The 18,868-nt window shown below is 33.4% G+C and overlaps 1 protein-coding gene across 1 annotated transcript in view; it reads left to right on the top strand.

The window, feature by feature from the left end:
- The window catches only part of LOC123714562 (suppressor of lurcher protein 1), a 217,813-nt gene that overhangs the window by 90,126 nt on the left and 108,819 nt on the right, over nucleotides 1-18,868 (top strand). The window contains exon 5 of the mRNA XM_045668874.1: nucleotides 436-662. Coding sequence (XP_045524830.1) covers nucleotides 436-662 — 227 coding nt within the window. The remainder of the gene's footprint in view (nucleotides 1-435; nucleotides 663-18,868) is intronic.

Raw genomic sequence — 18,868 nt, 5'->3', positions numbered from 1 at the left:
CTAATTTGTATGTGGGTGAGTCTACATGACTCCCATAGTCAGTCATATCTTTAAGAATTGTTGTGTTTGTGTATTTTTGGCAATCCAAAATTTTTTGGAGGTTTTACGCAGGCTGTTGTTAAAGATTTAACGTCTAGTGACAGTGTTATAGAATATTTAGTAAGTAACAAACATCTAGCCTAGATCTTATTACCTTGTTTGTGGGATCTTTATCGACTTTTTTGTAGGTATTGAGCTTCAATCCGTTTAAAAAGTGTTTTCTTAATTTGTAAAAGCTATGTTATCAAAAGCCAATACTATAATTCAAGTTCCTAGGCACGCACTTCGACCGAAACCATGAACAGCTCAGAAGAGCTTGCATACAAGTATTTTCCAAAAATAGCACTTGGAACAAAAGCAATTTGATTAGATTTTAATAATTTGTATGTTTTTCAGTTGCTCAAGAGGAGACTATATAAAGGTGTACTGGGAAGTGCAAGGTCCTGGGCCTCCTGGAGCCATCAACGAAAGGTCGGGCTGGGCAAAGCAACTCTGTGGCGGTCGTGCTGATATCCCGCCCGCCCTGTACTCGCCTGGGCAGTCCTTGGTGCTGGAGTTTCACACAGGAGCTAGGCAGAATAATGCAACCGGCTTCTTAGGAACATTCAGTTTTATAGATAAACGTAAGTACATAGGGTGGTTTTAATCCCGGGTTTCTTTGCAGATACTTTAGAATTAGCTATAAATTACTAAGTCGTTATACAAGTTATATAGTATAGTAAATGGTACAGAGTTTTCACCGTTACTTACTGTAAAATTTGAAAATCGAAACTCCGGATAAGACGCAACGCAGTATCTAAGCATATTTTTAAATGAAAAGAATAAATTCTAAGTGAAATTAATAATTGAATTTTAAACGATATTTAAATGGTAAGTACAAATTGTTCATTTCAAATTAAGAATAGTAAGGTATTTCAAATTCATGTATAATTCTATTTCATAAAATATACGCTCAGTACCGTCACTTTCAAAGGACACGCAGAAATATTGAATTAATTTATTACTAAACCAATTCAGCGAGTCGTAGCTACACCACAAATAGATTTACTGGATAAAATAAACCGGATGATTGCGTTTAATTAATATTAGTCGTTAAAATATTAAATATAATTACAATTGTCAGATCAGAATTTATTTGGTTAAAATTGTTTTATTTCATTTTGAATCAAGTGTTATATTTTATGGTTATTTAGAAAATCATGAAGCTAAAATTTTATCTTTAAACATGGAATTATTTATTTTCAAAAAAGTGCGTGCGTGCATAGTACACATGTCAGAAGTGAAATTTGTTTGTAAATAAATTATTACCTAGGTAAAAGCCCCAATAGAAGATCATGTACCAGTATATGATCACTCCATGTATTTGTATATATATATTCACACTGTTTACACACTGTATACGTGCTAATGATAAGATAAATAAATAAAAAATCTGCACAAGACTTTGTGTGACAAAATTTGCAACTAAAGTTCTAATATGCAACTACTTAACCAATACATCAACGAATAGCGTGTATTTTTTTTTCGATCTCCATTTTACTTCGACAAAATGCTAAACATCTTCCAGACGTTTCATCTTGGAAATTTTACCCTCATGCGCCTAAAGAAGTTTCACTTCAAAAAGAACCAAAACTCCGACTGAGGCGTTTAAGTTATAATTTCATACATCATTTTGATTAGATCGTGTGTATTAGATATATTAATGCTAAATGCCAGACACCGGTCGATGTTTTGTTAATTATATTAAAAGTTATAAAATTTAAGCATCAACCTACAACCGATATATACTTTTATAAGACTCATTAAAAAATCAAAATAGAAATACCGTATAATAAACGGAAAAACTTTGTTCGTAACAAAAAATAACCATTGAAAATATTTCATTTAAACAAATATCAGTTATAAATGCTATTATCGTTAAACCATGGCGCCAAGTGTATTTTGGAGTGCTGAAACCTGATGATGTTGTAGAATAAATTGGCATTTGTTACAATTATAGCAATAACCATGAGTGTTGTAGGCGCAGAACTTGGCCAAATGGGCCCATGCCAGATGCTACGTTGGTGACTTGGCAAGTTTCCTAAGGAAAATTTAGCTTCGTTTTTAACTTGAATAATCAATCGGAAAGACAGATGCTCGCTTTTACAATTTTTTATAATTGTCGCTGTTTTCAGCGTTTTCTTGGCGTTGGGTGAGGATTTTCGATATTAATTTTACAAAGATTTAAGTAGAGCAAGAATTAATTACAAAGCCGTGCTAATTACGTTTTTATATTTTCTTACTATAGGGCTGGGATAAACAAGGTGGTATTTAATATTTCTTGTTTAGAAACCAACGAGATAAAGCTTTATTATAATAGAAATGTTAATTATAATCATTTAAACAGACACGGACCTATTTACGCCTGATACAATCGTTAAAGGCCTCCCTGGTGCATGGCCAATATGGACTAAATATGAGTTCACTTAAATATTAGAAGATTAAAGTATTTATTTGACCCATTCACATACAATACCTTACTATAGTACATCATCCAAGACAAAAGGCCACCCTGCTAGGCACATGCTACAAACACAAAAAAACCACTGTTCCAATCTCTTAACCGCTCGTAACCTATATTCAAAACTGCGAAAGTCACGCCCCAAATCGCTCAAGGTGATAGTAGGATGTCTATAAATCTATCAAAGGGGTTTTAGTGGTGTCAATACGTGTTTGATGTTGGTCCCGCATTGGTGTTAAACCAGGGATCAACGATTTAGGCCCAAGCTTATCTTTATACCCATCAGTTGTGATCGATTTAAATGTATTGACAATAAATACTTAGACGTCGAAGTGGTGTTGGGAGCAGTGTGAATAACTTTTCTCTGTGTTGCAATTACTACTAGCCATGGTGATGGATATCGCGAGAACACCTTGTCTTAAACCCAAAGATCGACGCTGTGTCAGGCCCTGATCACCTATTTGCCTATTAATGAAGTCGCAAGAATGTATTTTCTATTGGAGTATGGAGGGACTTAATACACATAAAAGGGAGCATAGAAAAATAACATTTCTTTAGACATAAAAAAGTTTTTGTAACTAAAATTAATTTAATATATTTATTTTCCTCATTAGTACGAAGTAAAGTTGTTATTAAGAATGGGGCATACACATTTCAATTTGGTTCTTACAAGCCAAGCTTGTAAGGCAAGGCAAGCTACCTATGCTTTTTAACTGAAGTCGAACGACCTAAAAACGTGGATTTATGGTAGTTCCGTATTTGTAACAACGGTAAAATTTTCTGTGGTATTTAGTTAAAGTAAATCTGCAAAAGCATCAAATTTCAAGCTGAACCAAGTAGCTTTTAAGTATTCGGGCATCCATCTCATAAATAGCCTCTAAAGTCAAACATTCCCATCCGCTTTGTCGGCATAGGCATTTCACGTGTCAATGCACGCTTGATTTTATCTATCCTTTGTCTAAAACACGTGAGCCGATAAAATGTCGATCGTAAAGGATCAAAATCGGTGGGTGAAATGTGCCTCATATTGTAATCGAAGTTAGAAAGCTATGGGCCTGATCGTCTAGCGTATCGCATGGATGCTTCTCCTGATGACGTAGTTTTTTACGGCCACGGGTGATGATGTAGTTCAAAAGACAAAACGGTGCGCTTGATTGTCTTTGACTGTAAAGTTTATTTTCGAAAAATGTTGGACATTTCATTCATCTAACAGACTCCTGAAAGTTAAATGAATTCCGTTCTATTGACTTGAAGTCATTAAGAAACATATTCAAAATAACAATTTCACTATGCCTTTATTTAGTTTTAGTAAATTAAATAAAATCCTTTAGAATTCATATTACGTACTTAAGTGTTCCATTATTTTGAAGAAGAAAATAATATTTAATTTGATATATATTTAAAATATATAAAAACATGCTATGTTTCTAAATATAACCAGTGAGTACACTATACTTTAAATCTATAAATTGATGACAACAAAATACATGAAAGTGATTTAATGGACTAAAATAGGCAAATTACATTGAAATAAAAAGGATTTAATGTATTATTTTGTATTATAATGAAAGATATGTACTTCTACAATTAGGTTTAGGTTATATTATATAAGGTAATAATCACATAGTTTTAGAATTACAGCTACTTGAATATAGTGACGTAACGGACCAATGTATGCATTTTTTTAACGTAAATTGAATTCAAAATATGAATAAAGATTTTTCGTTAGTCCACAAGGCAAAAAAATAACTATGCCCACATGCAACGACATAAGCTCTCCATTAGTAAATTTGCCGATTAATATCCTTTGAGTAAAGCAATAAACTGATTCCTTTCTTGGATAATTTGTTTTCAACTATAACTAATTCTGATCTCTCAAAACTGTTGTTATAATATCACATACAATACTTGAGAACTCCAAAGTCACTTCGCCTCACACGTTCTCAGTTACAGATTGGTATTTCAAAAGAAAATAACAAATTATTTTTCCTCCTCTTTTACTGTTTCTCAATTACCTATTACTTTTGATTAAATGTAAATAGATACTATGAAAAGTTCGATATACCTTATTGTCAATAAACCGCATCCAATACCAAATACCACAAATTAAATGTCACAAACAAAGTATCCTCACTGGAATTCTATAATTAGTGAATAAAATTCCAAATTACACAATTCACAAGAGTCCACGGGTTCCAATTATAATGTAATTATGTAACTAAATATTCTATCATACGTTCACACGTTAGGTAATACACACATAAAAAATATATATACATTAATTTTTATTTCATTATATTTAAGTTGCATTGTGGATGATTTGTCACCTTTTTGGTGTTATTAACTAAATAAGTGACCAATTTTTTATATATATTTTTAATATCCAAACATAAACAGTATCACGTTTTGAACACGCAAATATCACGAAGTTTTTTATCATTTATTGTCGCTTTTCAAATTATTTTTTTTAATAAAAATACATTAATTAAATGTTAAAAAAATAATTACACTCTTTTTAGTGTGTAGAATATTAGCATAAGCAATTACATAAAAAACAACTGACAAATATTTTTTTACTGAATAAAATAATATCGAAACAATAGCCTGAAGTATTTGGCCTCTTTACGAGGAAACCAAATTCCTACAATGTATATTCCAAATTTTAGCTTTAAAAGTTGAAAATTCTATAAAATCTCTCGCTAGGGAAATCTTGTTAACTGAGCATTTTATAAGCACATTGTCTACCGTCCCTACTGACTTCTGTAAAATTTATTTAAAATGTAAACCAGGTAGAGTATTCAATTGTTTTATGTCAGATAAATTATCTTTTTCGATAAAGGTTTTCATAATTTTCTCTATTTAGCCCTCAAATAAAGAAAATAATCAAAAATTTATAGTCAACCCAACAGTTTTTTAACTATTCTAGAACTCTTACTACGATACTTCATTGGTCGGAAGTACGTGAGAACAAATTACAAAAGATTATAAAGTTTGCCTTAAAATCGTGAACCGGCAAAACAGAAGTTTTGCGTATATCATGTAAGCTGTGCGATACAGTCATAATAAATCTAATTAGTATATGTCCGAAGTGAACGATTATACAATAACTTCAGGAAATATATATTGATAACCTTGTGTTTGCTCTTTCTATCTTCTAATAGTATATTGATATTTATGTCAACTCTATGCCTTTTATATAAACAATGGAAAGCTCTGGTGAATCAATATTTAACATTGGTTCCTCTATTCTATTTGTTCTCTATTATTATAAAACGAAGATTAAGGAGACATGATGACGACATTTTTACATAAATAAAACAAGTTACGCAATAGACACGGTTTTAAGTAATTATTTACTGTTATAACATTGGAATTGTTATAAAATATAATTTCTGTTACTCTCAATTTCTGTTCACTTAAGGATGCGGTACTCACGTTAAGAAAAGACGAGCTTTTTTATAATAGGGACGTTGAATATAACTTGAATAAACTGTTGTTATTCTCGTCAGTTCTACTAATAGTAAGTTCTAATCCATGATTTGAGAACTGGCAGTAAGCTTGAAATCAGCACCATTATTTTTTTACAGACGTTCATAGGTTAATAGTAATTTGAAATTATATTTCGATTGATTAAACTATTTTAACCACATTTTTTTCCGTAATGAAATGCGTATCTAAGACAACCGTTTCTATACAATAAAGAAACATTAGTAGATTATCGTGGAGTAAACTCGCGGTCAAATACGAATAGCAATTGCCAGTAACAAATTAGCTCGCAGTTCTAAATCCGAGGTTTAACGGATTTCATTTAGACCAAAACCCCAAAACTGAGTTCTACCCAATTTTGCCAACCGTTCAGTTCCAATGTTTATGTAAACTAAAATAAACTTGTGACAAGCACACGTTTTCATTGAGGCAAATTTAATAATAAATTTAGATTAATATAAAAATATGCAATGTTTTTTTCTCTGTAGCGTTCTTCTTCTTTCGTCATATCGTCTTCAACCAGATAACCTGGACAAGTTGGTTGTCGTCGGTAAGGTGGAAGGCAAACGGGCACGAGGCAGATCGCTAATTCGCTGGTGTCACTATTCTCTTCTCTACTATTCTAAGGGAAGATACAAACTGAACAAAGTGGAGAGATATCACTAGCAGGAACCATACATGGACACAACCTTAAGTAACAAAGCGGTAGAGCAGCCAAGAAACGAAAGAAGAAGAAGGAAAGTTCGCCAAGAAACTTTCCGTCACTCTTTTTAATCGCTAATACAAACCGTTTGAACTGGAGCAAATCAATCGCAAGGATTAGGAACATTTAAATATTCGTCAAATTTATAAAAAAAACTTTATTGATTAATTTACGTTTAACGAGGGCTTTGAATTTATTTAGTGATAATTCTCTAATTTCGCTTAGGAGTTTGTTGTCAAAATGAATAAAATACTAAACTCAAAGACAGGTACTAATTGCAACGAAGCAGCAAGTAGAATCTGAACAATAGTGTCTACTATGTCGCCAAATCAAGTAATCTACTAGTATTACATTATTAGTATTATAGTTTTCACTTTAACGATACAAAGTTATAAGCCCTAACAATAAGTGGCTGACAGTATTGCTCCGACTTCTATTTTAAAGGATATAAGCGTGATAATCCTTGCTGAAAAGCTTTCAAATGACAATTAATGCAATAAATTCAGTGCGTTAAGTAATATTTTTGTTAAACAAAATATTTGAATCCGTAGAGGGCTCACGTCAAACAAATACATTGTTATTAATTATGCTTTTGATTTTTTTCTGTGTTGTCAACATGGGATCATGCTTGAAACATTAAGTTTTTGTGTCCTGTATTTAATAAAATTGAATATTCACCTATGGCACTATTGAATCGTTAAAACATTATTTTAGTGTGCAAATGTCGACATGAAAAAAGAGATCGAAAATTCTTATTTTATAGCAAATTTAATATTTAATGAAGACAGTATCATTAAATATTTAACTGCATTTCAAATCTAGGCTAAAAACCTACTTTCCATGACATTTTTCCGACTTCTTATAATTTATTCTCAAAGAAAAACCGGAAGGATTGAATAAGATTGTACCTGTTCTGAAATTCAGTAAGACTCTTATAATTCAAGTTAAATTTCACTGTATTGTCATTAATCAACTATTTATAAATTTATTTTTCAGTTACAAGAATTCAGTCACGTTGCCTTTTTTGTATCGAGTTGGGTGTCATTCTATTAGACTTTAGAATGACACCTAACAAGGCAAGGCAAAGCAACCTCTCTGATGAGTTGGGTAGCAAAATCCACTGTACTGTATTCCGCGCTATTTTGAGAGGCAGCTGAAATCATTCTCGCATTCTTATGGTATATAGATAGATACTTATGGTATGGAATTCTACAACTCAATCACGTTGGACCTCTGTTTAGACTCTGCTCAAATTCTATTTCTAATATTGCTGTTGGCCTTAAGTACCTACAGCTCAGCTCGGACGAGCGTAGCTGAATGGGCAAAGCTTGGCCCGAATGGGCTGCAAAATCTAGAGCAATATTCAATCCTTTAATGTTAACAGATGCGTGAGATTAATTAAAATACTTTTATTTTATTAATTAAAAACAAAATCTCATTTATATACATGCCCCTATAACAAGTGTGTTCCAACTTCAAAATTCTTAATGAGTTCCGCCTTCCCGCGCTACAAAGCCTTCACGTATCAGCCTATAGATTAGCGAGCAGGAAATTACGTACCAACTTAGCGGTGAAACTCTATGAAAGAGCTATGCATTGTAATCGAGCTAAGTTAAATGTTACATTACGTATCTCAACTTATTAGTTTTCAAATAAGTACAGACGCATATGAGGTGACGAATTACGCATATTAGTGAAACCCAAAAACGCATGACGCGTGTAAAAAACTTAAGTGCGTTATTTTTGGTTAAAAAACACGTACATTTATTGAGGGCTGCCGTCGAAAGAGTTTAATATAGATCGTATAACCTATTTGGTTGCTAGACATATTTGTTAAATTGAAAGTGATCTGTGGAAATTGATTATCATTATTTTATTTGAAACAAGTGGTCCCGACAGACGTTGTCCTGTCTTAACTATGAATATTTATTTCGAGTTGATATAATAACTTAAAAATATTTCAGAAATAAAGTGTTTATTATTCTAATGCTTTACGATATACATTCTTTGTTTGTTTTTCTGCAGCGTATATAAATAATTTTGTTGGTATTCCGATGCGGGACCAGGGGACTGACCATGTGAAAAACATGGATTTCCAAGATTAATGCCACTAACAATTAGCGACTGTAATTATTTTAAATGTATTTTATCAATATAATAACTCCGATCGAAGCATTTTTTTTTAAATTAATCTTTTTTCTTACATCCTCTTTGACGATATTTGCAGCACGCATTCTGTAAATGTTATGTCAAACGCCATAAGGTTACATGAAAAAGTTTGAATTGCGCTATGCACTGAAAAAAAAATTGCTATCGTAACAAAAGTATTCTTAAATTTTCTAATTTATTTCGCAATTTTCTTAATTTTTTTCTTTCATATGAAATTCTCCTGACAATAACAAATACAACAAAAAAAGAATTAGCGACATCGGTCCAGCCATTCACGCGTGATGTCGTGACCAAGGGAAATAGGGATTCATTTTTATATATATTATAAAACTGTCCGTAGCGTTACAGCTCTATGTATGACTATGATCATTAACAAGTGAAAAACTTTCTTAAGCGCGCTCTCCTAAGCTAAAGTGTATTTTATTTTAACTATTTATTTTTATACAGAATAAAGTAAGTTTTTTCTCGTTTTAATAAGGATTAAAATTAGGTCACAAGCTTAACTATATATTTATAGCAAGGGATCTGAAAATTGTAGAACTGGTGCAAAGCAAGCGTCTGGTCATATGTATTCTAGGAATACACCCCTTCGTATCAGGCACATAATTTTATAACAAACTTAATATTCCTTTCACCATACATTCAATCATTGTCAGTGTTGACGTTAAAGTAATCTTCAGACAGAGATGTATAACACGGCTCCAGGTGTCGGGAAGCCTTAACAAACATTTGTCTAGGCTAACTGAAAGACACACGATCAGACGATAGGGAATTCTATCACCTTATCATAAAATACACATTACGATGGCATTTATTATGCCTGCGAACAAGATCATAGTTCGCTTTGAGAAGAAGTCTGTAAAGAAAACAGCGTTGATTGGAGGCGACCCGTATATGATGAAATAACATGCTTGATGTTTTCTTTGAATATTTCTATAGTCCAGTTAAATGAATATTTATATTTAGAGCCTATATTTAAACGGGTGTTAGATGTTTTTTATACCTTCTAAACCAATTTTTACTAAGTTGAGTGGCTAGAACTAGAGCAATAGTCCGATATATAGAAATAGACATTCATTATATGAACTAGGTGTTATTGCTAAGCCGGGTTTTTTCAAGTTTTGGATGCAAGAGCTGTGGTCGATCAGTACCGTGGAGTCCAAGACTGTAGTCGAATTAATCTAGTCCAATTAACCATAAGAAGATACATGTTCGCGCGTTTTTAGCAAACTAGCACTATAGTTAAGTACCTACTGTCGGAAATGTACCAAAGAAAACAAAAAGTTTGACATGAAAAATACACGTGATTTTTGAAATATAAACCTTAAACCCGTGAACGTAATCGTTATTCCATTCACGTCGGTCTTTATTGAAGTCCACTAACATCACTTTCCAAGTAGGAAATTCAACTGTAAAGTGTATCCATCTATATGATAATGTGACAATTGAAGCTATTATTTGTTTGAAAATCACATAACGCCAGTGCAATGCATTCAAATAGTTCTTTAAATTTTGCATTTCAAATATTTCTACATGAGAAAAATACAAAATCAATTCCTCTTTGATATTACTGAAACTTTTAAAAGAACTTATATACATCTATATTTGACCTATAATTGATATATATTGACTAAGTAAGCTGAAGAATTCTGTTATAAGAATAATTTTGTTTGTCATAAAAAATATAATTATATATTAGTCATAACAATACAATATTAGTAATCAAGATTGCATTTGACCCATAAGTACTTAATAGTATAACGTTTTTATAAATAAACATTACAATTCAACCCAATGGAATTCCCTTTATAGGTGGCCCTGTAAGTGCATAATATGTATCTTTGGTCATTTTAATTGCTTACTAGCTGCTCATGCGAAAAAAACTAAAACTCGAATTAGTCCAGTCGTCATCGCGTTTTGCGTCTAGCAACATATTTCGATATTAATTCTTATTTATATAGTGATTACAGGCCTAAGTTCTGTTTTGTGTCTGAGACATTCGTAAATTACTCACAAAGCTTAATTTGACGGTAATAAGTGCACAACTGGGGCTCGAAGTTACGACCCTAGCGATAAGACTGGCGCGTTAAATCTCTGATTTTACTGTAGGTAAAAATAACTGACTTCCAAGATTTAGAAGTGTTGGTTGCATCATTAAGTATTTTCTTTGGAGCACTTTGATCTGATGTAAAACTGATTCGTTTTTTAAGTTTTCATTTGCTAAGGCTGAACTTTTAACTGGTTGAAAACAATAAATTAAAAACATATATTGTTTATTAAAGTACAATATAACTTGAATAATTGAATGCAGTTACGAGTAATCGAACGGTGCGGTTTGGAAATTTCAAATTTTGGTAGTTTAAACATTTTCAGACGTAGCATTTCACGATGGAATTTAGAACATATATTATTTTCATATTACTTATTTTTTAATTCTAATCATGAAAAGTTGCTTGAGTTCCTCGGGCATTTCAAGACCTTGGGCTCCTTGAGTTCTCAAGGCAACTTAGGTAGGTAGGTATCTTTGGTATCTCGGCTTGACAGGTAAATGAACTAGAGTGAAGTCAAAGACAGCGCGTCATATGAACGAAGGTATCACCTATACAATTTGGAGATTTGACGTGGAAAGACAGAAAGCCGATAAAGTAAATAATCAGAAACTGAATGTTGATAAAGCAGCAATTCGTAATTGAACAAAGAAGATTACCATGACGTAAATATTAACGTTAAACGTTAGAATTGAGTATTAAAAAGAAATAGATCCTGTGGGTAGGTATACTATTAAAAATGGTTACATCGACTTTGCTAAAAATAAATAGAGTCAACTTTGTTAGGCTCGGTTTTTTTGACTGCTCAATTTAATTGAGAGCCAGCACCAATAAGTGCCTGATTTAATAGTAAGTCTGTGACAAATAGTCTGTGATACTTCAAGTACTTGTTCCACGACCAAACCCAACTCGACAACGTAGTCGACTGGCCATGAATGGCATGTAATTGACAAATTACAAAATTCTAAACCAATATAAATTAAAATAACCGAACACAAGTCTCAAGTGCGTTGTTGGACTTTTATGCATATTGCGATTTTTCTTCAAGTATTAATCTAAGTTTATAACTTAATTGCTATTATTATTATATTAAGTAGTTATTACACATAAAGAAGTAACACGAAAGGCAAAACGAGTGGTAAATAATAAAAAATAACGAACCGAATCACTTAACAAGTCTTTGGTAAAATTTGTATTGAATTTTTTTTAAATAAGAATTCGAAACAATATGTTGGTTAATTTATTGATAAAAACTTGCATATGACAAATATAACCACTTGACACACTATATAAAAAAATGTGTGCGTGTACTAGTGTACACACGTAAGAAGTGAAAATTCTTTATGACTTTATTTTTCGATTGATCTACTATATGCAACTTTACAGAAATTGGTTAAACAAAGTTAAATAAGATAAAGTTTAACAAAAGGCTATGATAATAAAATCATAGACATGAATACAAATTACAATTATTTAATTTTACCTACTAAGATTATTACAGAATTTCCTTAATTGTAACAGAATTATTACTATCATTATTATCGTTATTATATATTTTCGTTATTAATGCCTTGGAATCAATCGTGGTAGGGACAATAAAAAGATGACTCGTAACGGAAAAATGGGATGCCTAACGGAATAATGTTACACTTCGACTGGGGATTTTAACTATGTAATCTGCCAACGATGAAAACGTAATGAGACAGTCAAATACTGAACTGAACTACTCATCTATGTCTTATAAACACAGTAACATTTTTTTGTATGACTTCTATGTTCAATATCAGTATAACTTTCACGCATCTATACGTCACATTTCTATATATATACATTAGAATAGGGCATTAAATTATATTTTGAATGTTTATTTTGTATCCTCACATAGCAACACATAATAAAGCTCCTGGGCACGGTGAAATACTAATTATTTCAGGTTCACCGCTAAAAGCCGTTTACTTACTGAAAAAAAACATGAAAACGACAGAATGGTCTGCCCCATCAACTGTCGAGACCTTAGAAAAAAGCTAACAAAACCAATGAGTATTGACTAAAGATTGTCCACTCAATGTAAGTTACGTGAAAGGTCCAGCATAAATCTGTCCAGGCCACGAAAGGCTCAAAGTGGATCAGCGTGGCAGTAAGTCTGGCTTATCTGCACCCTCCTTGCATATTAAAGGCAGGTGCACACAAGTTGGCGACCGACGAGAATATTTTATTAGGTGATAAAGAGAAACTAAATTTATTTCTTCGAGCTTTACACTTGTTTTAGCGTAAATATAAGTTACTGCAGCTTTACGGTGTAATTTTAAAAGCTTTAGTTAATGACTCGAATTGAACGATGGATTTACTGTAATACTACTCCTTAATGCGGACACCGAAGTTGGCAGGAAGCACTCCCTAACAAATAGTATACAAAAGAAACAACAATTACATGAAGCAAATCGAATGAAGAAAAACTCAATATAGCATTCAGATTCCTTATTCGAGAGACGACTTAGAGAGAAGACTTATTGTAATACTTGCGTGGAGTCAGTAGAAATATCATATTATATCTAAATATGTACAGATACCAGCAAACATCTTGAACAAATGTCCTTGCCTGCGCAGAAGCGATAGGTATTACTGGGAGGGGGAGGGGGCGGTGGTGCGCGGCGGCGGGAGAGTTACGTGTCGATCGCGTCATTGGTAAATCAGTTGACGTTTTTGTTCCGCGCTGTGTGCGATACACAAACTTTCCCCCTCTAATTCTCAAGAAGTTTGCCGGTATCTGTATATACTTTTTAAACGAAATGATTCTACGGGTTCATAAATGTATATTAAAATAAACCTCATATTACTCATACCTGAGACCATGTGTTGTATGATAGTACCTTCACTGATAAGTATGATGATTAGTATCATACTAATAATTATATTACAATTAATGAAATTTTGTAATAATCTTAGTAGTAATAAGGTAAAATGAAATAATTGTATTATTTGTCTTGTAGCCTTTAACTTATTTAACTTTATTGAAATAAATTATTAAATAAATATTTAAATAAGATAAAGTTGGTTAATCAATTTCTGTAAAGTTTCATATATTAAGAAAAACACTTTTTCAACGGATTGAAGGTATGTATTATGTTAACAAAAGACAATACGTAGTTGCATATAGTAGATCATTTTTATTTATTTATTCATTTGGGAAACAAACAGATACATCTCTAAATGTAGAAGTCAGAAAAGAAATATAAACATAAGATATCCACAAAAAGTTTCACTGATAAAAAAAAGGATATAAAGCAAAACAAAACGTGACATGACAAAGAACAAAATATTTAAGTAGACAATACAAAGTTTATAGATCGGTAGAACGACAGATATACTAGTAGCCAAAATAAGAAGAAAGATACAAGGTTTACTACTCGAAAAGTTGTTTTAACCTATTCTTAAATGAAGCAGTAGAGCAGTGCGAAAAAAGATCGATATTAGTAGTAGAATCAAAAGTAGAACACATCCTGTGAAGAGGCTCACGGAACCCAATGTTGGTTCTGGGAGTCGGAAGGTTAAAGGAGCGAGCATAGAGATCTGGCAGGAATATTGAATCTTATGAGTTCGAGAAGATTTGAACAAGTTAATTCATATACGCATATTTTTCTTATAGTGACACAATCTATCAAACTACGCCTAGTACTCAAATAAAGCAAATTATATTTTTTTTAAAGTTCGTTGTATTTAGCCCTACCACCGTTCATGCGACAATTTAAAATACGCAAAAATTTCTTTTGTACAGCCTCCAGTTGTGTAACATATATAGCGTAGTAGGGATTCCAGATTGGACTAGCGTATTCCAACTGAGACTGCACAAGCGTCTTATAGAGGTGAATATATGTGGTTTTGTCTTTGAAAGGTTTGGTGACACGCGTTATGAAACCCAACATACGGTAGGCTTTATTAATAATCAAGCCTATGTGTTTATCTAGGGATAATTTGGAGTCAAGAAGGACCCCAAGATCCCTTACAGAGCTCACACGTTCCAGGGAATGGTTTCCAAGGGTGAAGTTGGCCGTGATTGTTTTATGTATTTTCCTTGTAAACACGATATGCTGACATTTACTGTATTTTAAGAATAATTTGTTTATTTTGCAGTAGTCCTCTAGCCTATCGAGATCTTTCTGAATAAGTTCCACATCAGAAAGTGCAACTACCGTTTTATATAACTTTAAGTCGTCTGCGTATAACAAGTACTTGGAGTGTAAAAAACATTTAGATATGTCGTTGATAAATAAAGAAAAGAGCAACGGCACAAGGATTGAGCCTTGGGGGACACTGGATGTCACTACTATTTGAGAAGAAGTAAACCCATTTATTACCACTGATTGAACACGATTAGATAGATATGCCGTAAACCATCTTAAAAGATTGCCCTTAATACCATTAAAAGACAGCTTTTGTAAAAGCATCATATGGTCAACCTTATCAAAAGCCTTCTGAAAGTCCGTGTAGATTGTGTCTATCTGATGTTTATTATCTAAACCGCTAAAAATATAATTAGTAAAAACAAGGAGGTTAGAGAGAGTAGATTTACCAGCTGCGAATCCGTGCTGTAGGTCTATAATAACGTGCCTTAGGCTGGAATAAATTCGTCGGTGAACTAATCTTTCCAAGATCTTAGGGATTGCAGAAAGTATTGAAATCGGTCGGTAATTTTCGACATCTCTCCTTTCACCAGTCTTAAAGATAGGCGTTATATAAGATAATTTCCAGCAATCAGGAAAAGTGCCACTGGACATACACTTATTGAATATAATCTGTAAAGGGACACACAATGAACGATGTGTATGCTTTAGAAAAACTGGTCTAATTTGATCTGGACCAGGACCTTTACTCGGATCAAGCAAATATAGTTCCTTGCTGATCTCGTCTACATCGAAATACAAGTTATGCACAAGGATCTGAGAGTCACTGGAAAGGCTCTCTTCAACTGTCACAGCGTCTCCGTCCGAGTGAGTTTGAGGTTCAAATACTGACTGAAAATAATTTGAAAATAACTCAACTATTTTTTTGGGATCGTCGGATGAAATGCTGCCATACTTCATTAGTTTAGGGTAACCTAAATTACTTTGTTTTAGAGTGGACGTATATTTCCAAAAATGTTTGATATTAGATTTAAGCGATTGTTCAATCCTTTCTATATAGCGATTATAACAAAGTTTCATAAGATTTTTAACACGTGCTCTTAATAAAGAAAACTCTTCATAGTCGAGTAAGCCTTTGTAGGTCTTCCAGCGACACCAGAGTTTCTTCTTACGATTAAGAGCTCTAATCAGCCCTCTGCTAAACCAAACTGGATACTTACGGGATTTAGGTTTAGAGAATGGCACGCAAGCAGCAATAATTGCATTTATTTTTGAGTAGAAGACGGTAACAGCATCCTCAGAATGGGACGTGGCTAGTAATGTCACCCAATCGACCTTATCGATAGCATTATTTATTAAGTCATAATCTGCATTAAAGAAATTTCTTTGATTGAAAGTAGCTGATGTCATGACAGTTAACCTATTAACAGTACTAAGAATATCTAAAGGCGGGTGATGAGGAACAGGACCAAGTAAAGGATCATCAGAGAAATCAACACGCCCGGGAAGTGTTGTTAGGACTAGGTCCAGGAGCCGCCCATTGTTGTTGTGGATAACATTATTTTGTTTTAAATTCATAAAAGACATGGTATGCAATAACAATTTCGATGACTCAGTATTTGCAGATTGTAGTAGGGTATCTGGAGAGGATGACCAGATGAGATAAGGTAAATTAAAGTCACCTGTAATTATGTAATTAGAAAATCGAGCGCTAGCGTGTATGTCATGCAGTTTTTGAAAGAATTTTAAGTATGCAGAGGTATGAGTAACGGGAGAAAAGTAACAAGCAGTCAGGAGGAGACCAGCATGAGATGGCAAGTGAATGTATATTTCCTCCAAGTCCGGGGTTTCAAACTCAGTCAATCTGATAGATTTAATTCCTCTTTTCACCATAACTAAAACTCCACCGCCACCTTTTTTACGAGAGAATTGGAGGTTTCTGTCCCGTCGAAATACATCATAACCACCCGAATGCAACTCTCCATCAAAGACAGAATCCACCAACCAAGTCTCAACCAGAACAATAACATCAAAGTTGCTAAGAAGAATACTATTTTTGAGTTTATCTATTTTACTCTTGATGCCTCCACAGTTTTGATAGTAAATAGATAAGGTATTTTGAGCCATTATCCATAGTCAAAAATATGAAAGATAGGAAACAAGGTGAAAATTATAGAAAAATCCAGTTTCGCACTCCACACCGCAGTTAAAGAATATTTAAAGATCAAGATTCTAACAAAAAATATAGAAAATTTGAATACAATATAAAAAATATGTAAATACAAACGGGAATATAGTCATACTAATTTGGCTAGATCATCATTGGATCGCACTTGGATGGCTTTAGCTTCATCAGTTTTTCTGACAAACATACAAAGGTTTTTTACCCATACATACTTGTACCCTTTTTCCTTAGCGAGTTGCCTGACCTTACTGAAAAGTATTTTATTTTTCAGGGTAAGGTGCTCATTGACGTAGAATCGATTATTGTTTGTAACGCCAGACACTGCCGCAGATCCACCAAGCAATTGATCAACTGATAGAGTGCCACGCACACGCGCGGCCGCGATAAAATCATCACGTTTTCTGCGAGTTGTCAACTGCAGTATAATATTTTTGGGCGACCTGCAGGTACACCAGGCGCAACGCGGTGTACAGTTTTTATGTCAGAGTCTTTTAATTCGACGTTTAAAATGTTGCTGAGTGCAAAAGAGAGCTGCATAAGATTTTCGCCTTTACTTTCGGGCACATTTTGAATCTCAACGTTGCAATTTCTAGAGGCTTCATCGAAGTGGTCGAGCCTGTTACGCAAGGTTTCAAGCTCGTGACGTAGACACATTTTCTTCTATGTAGTTGGATGGTAGGGTAGAGGAGCTCATGACAGCCGCTGATTCTACTTGAGCTACCCTTTCTTCCCATGTGCTCATGCGATTTTCTAGGGCGCGTATATCGTTCCTGAATGATCGCGAAACCTCCAAGATAGCAGAGTTAAGATCATCACGCCACTGTTGACTTAAGTTTGCAAATTTTGAGTCCATATATTTAGTCAGAGCCTCCGTATCCACATTCAAGGGCGAACCCGTGGGAAATGTAGGTGAGGTGGTCGCCGAGGGCGCAGCTTTCCTTTTAGTCTTACATGCAGAACACTTCCATTTTATTCTGTTCATAGGTAAAATTTTCTTAAAGTCTAATTCCGTCAATTCAGCACAATAGAAATGCAACCATGCTAGGCAGGAGGTACATTTGATGCCTTCCGTATCAGGTGCATTTTTTAAACACCTACGGCAATCCATTATTATGATTTCTACTCAAATCCTAATGTAGGAATAATCAAAGATTATGTTATAATAATTTGGTCCAAAATCCTTGTATCCAGCCAATAGGTCTACTAGGTATGGCAATAGTGCAGCTGTCAGATGTCAGTTGCCAAAAGTCAGATTTAACAATGACGTTGACTGTCGTGTTTGAATGTTTCTATTTATGTGGACAAAGGAATATGAGGGTATTTTAAAAATGATTCATAGAATGTGTCGCATAGATTTTTCTAGTTTACTCAGTAATTCGGGATGTGTCGAAAGAATCTCCAATATATGTAGTTCACAGTACCTTTATAAGGCACTAAATACACTTCCTGTTGGGATTCACTCGGAGTTTACTGGGTAACTCAACAAAACTGCACACACAATAATACCGCTGTCACTGTTTCACACGTTTTTTTTTTCGAAAAATAAGGTCATAAAGAAGTTTCACTAATTACGTAAGTGTACACACTACATTTTTTTTTAAATTTAAGCAATGAGTT

This window comes from Pieris brassicae, chromosome 9 (assembly GCF_905147105.1).
Source record: "Pieris brassicae chromosome 9, ilPieBrab1.1, whole genome shotgun sequence".
NCBI lineage: Eukaryota > Metazoa > Arthropoda > Insecta > Lepidoptera > Pieridae > Pieris > Pieris brassicae.
This window is presented reverse-complemented; position numbering and strand designations above follow the sequence as displayed.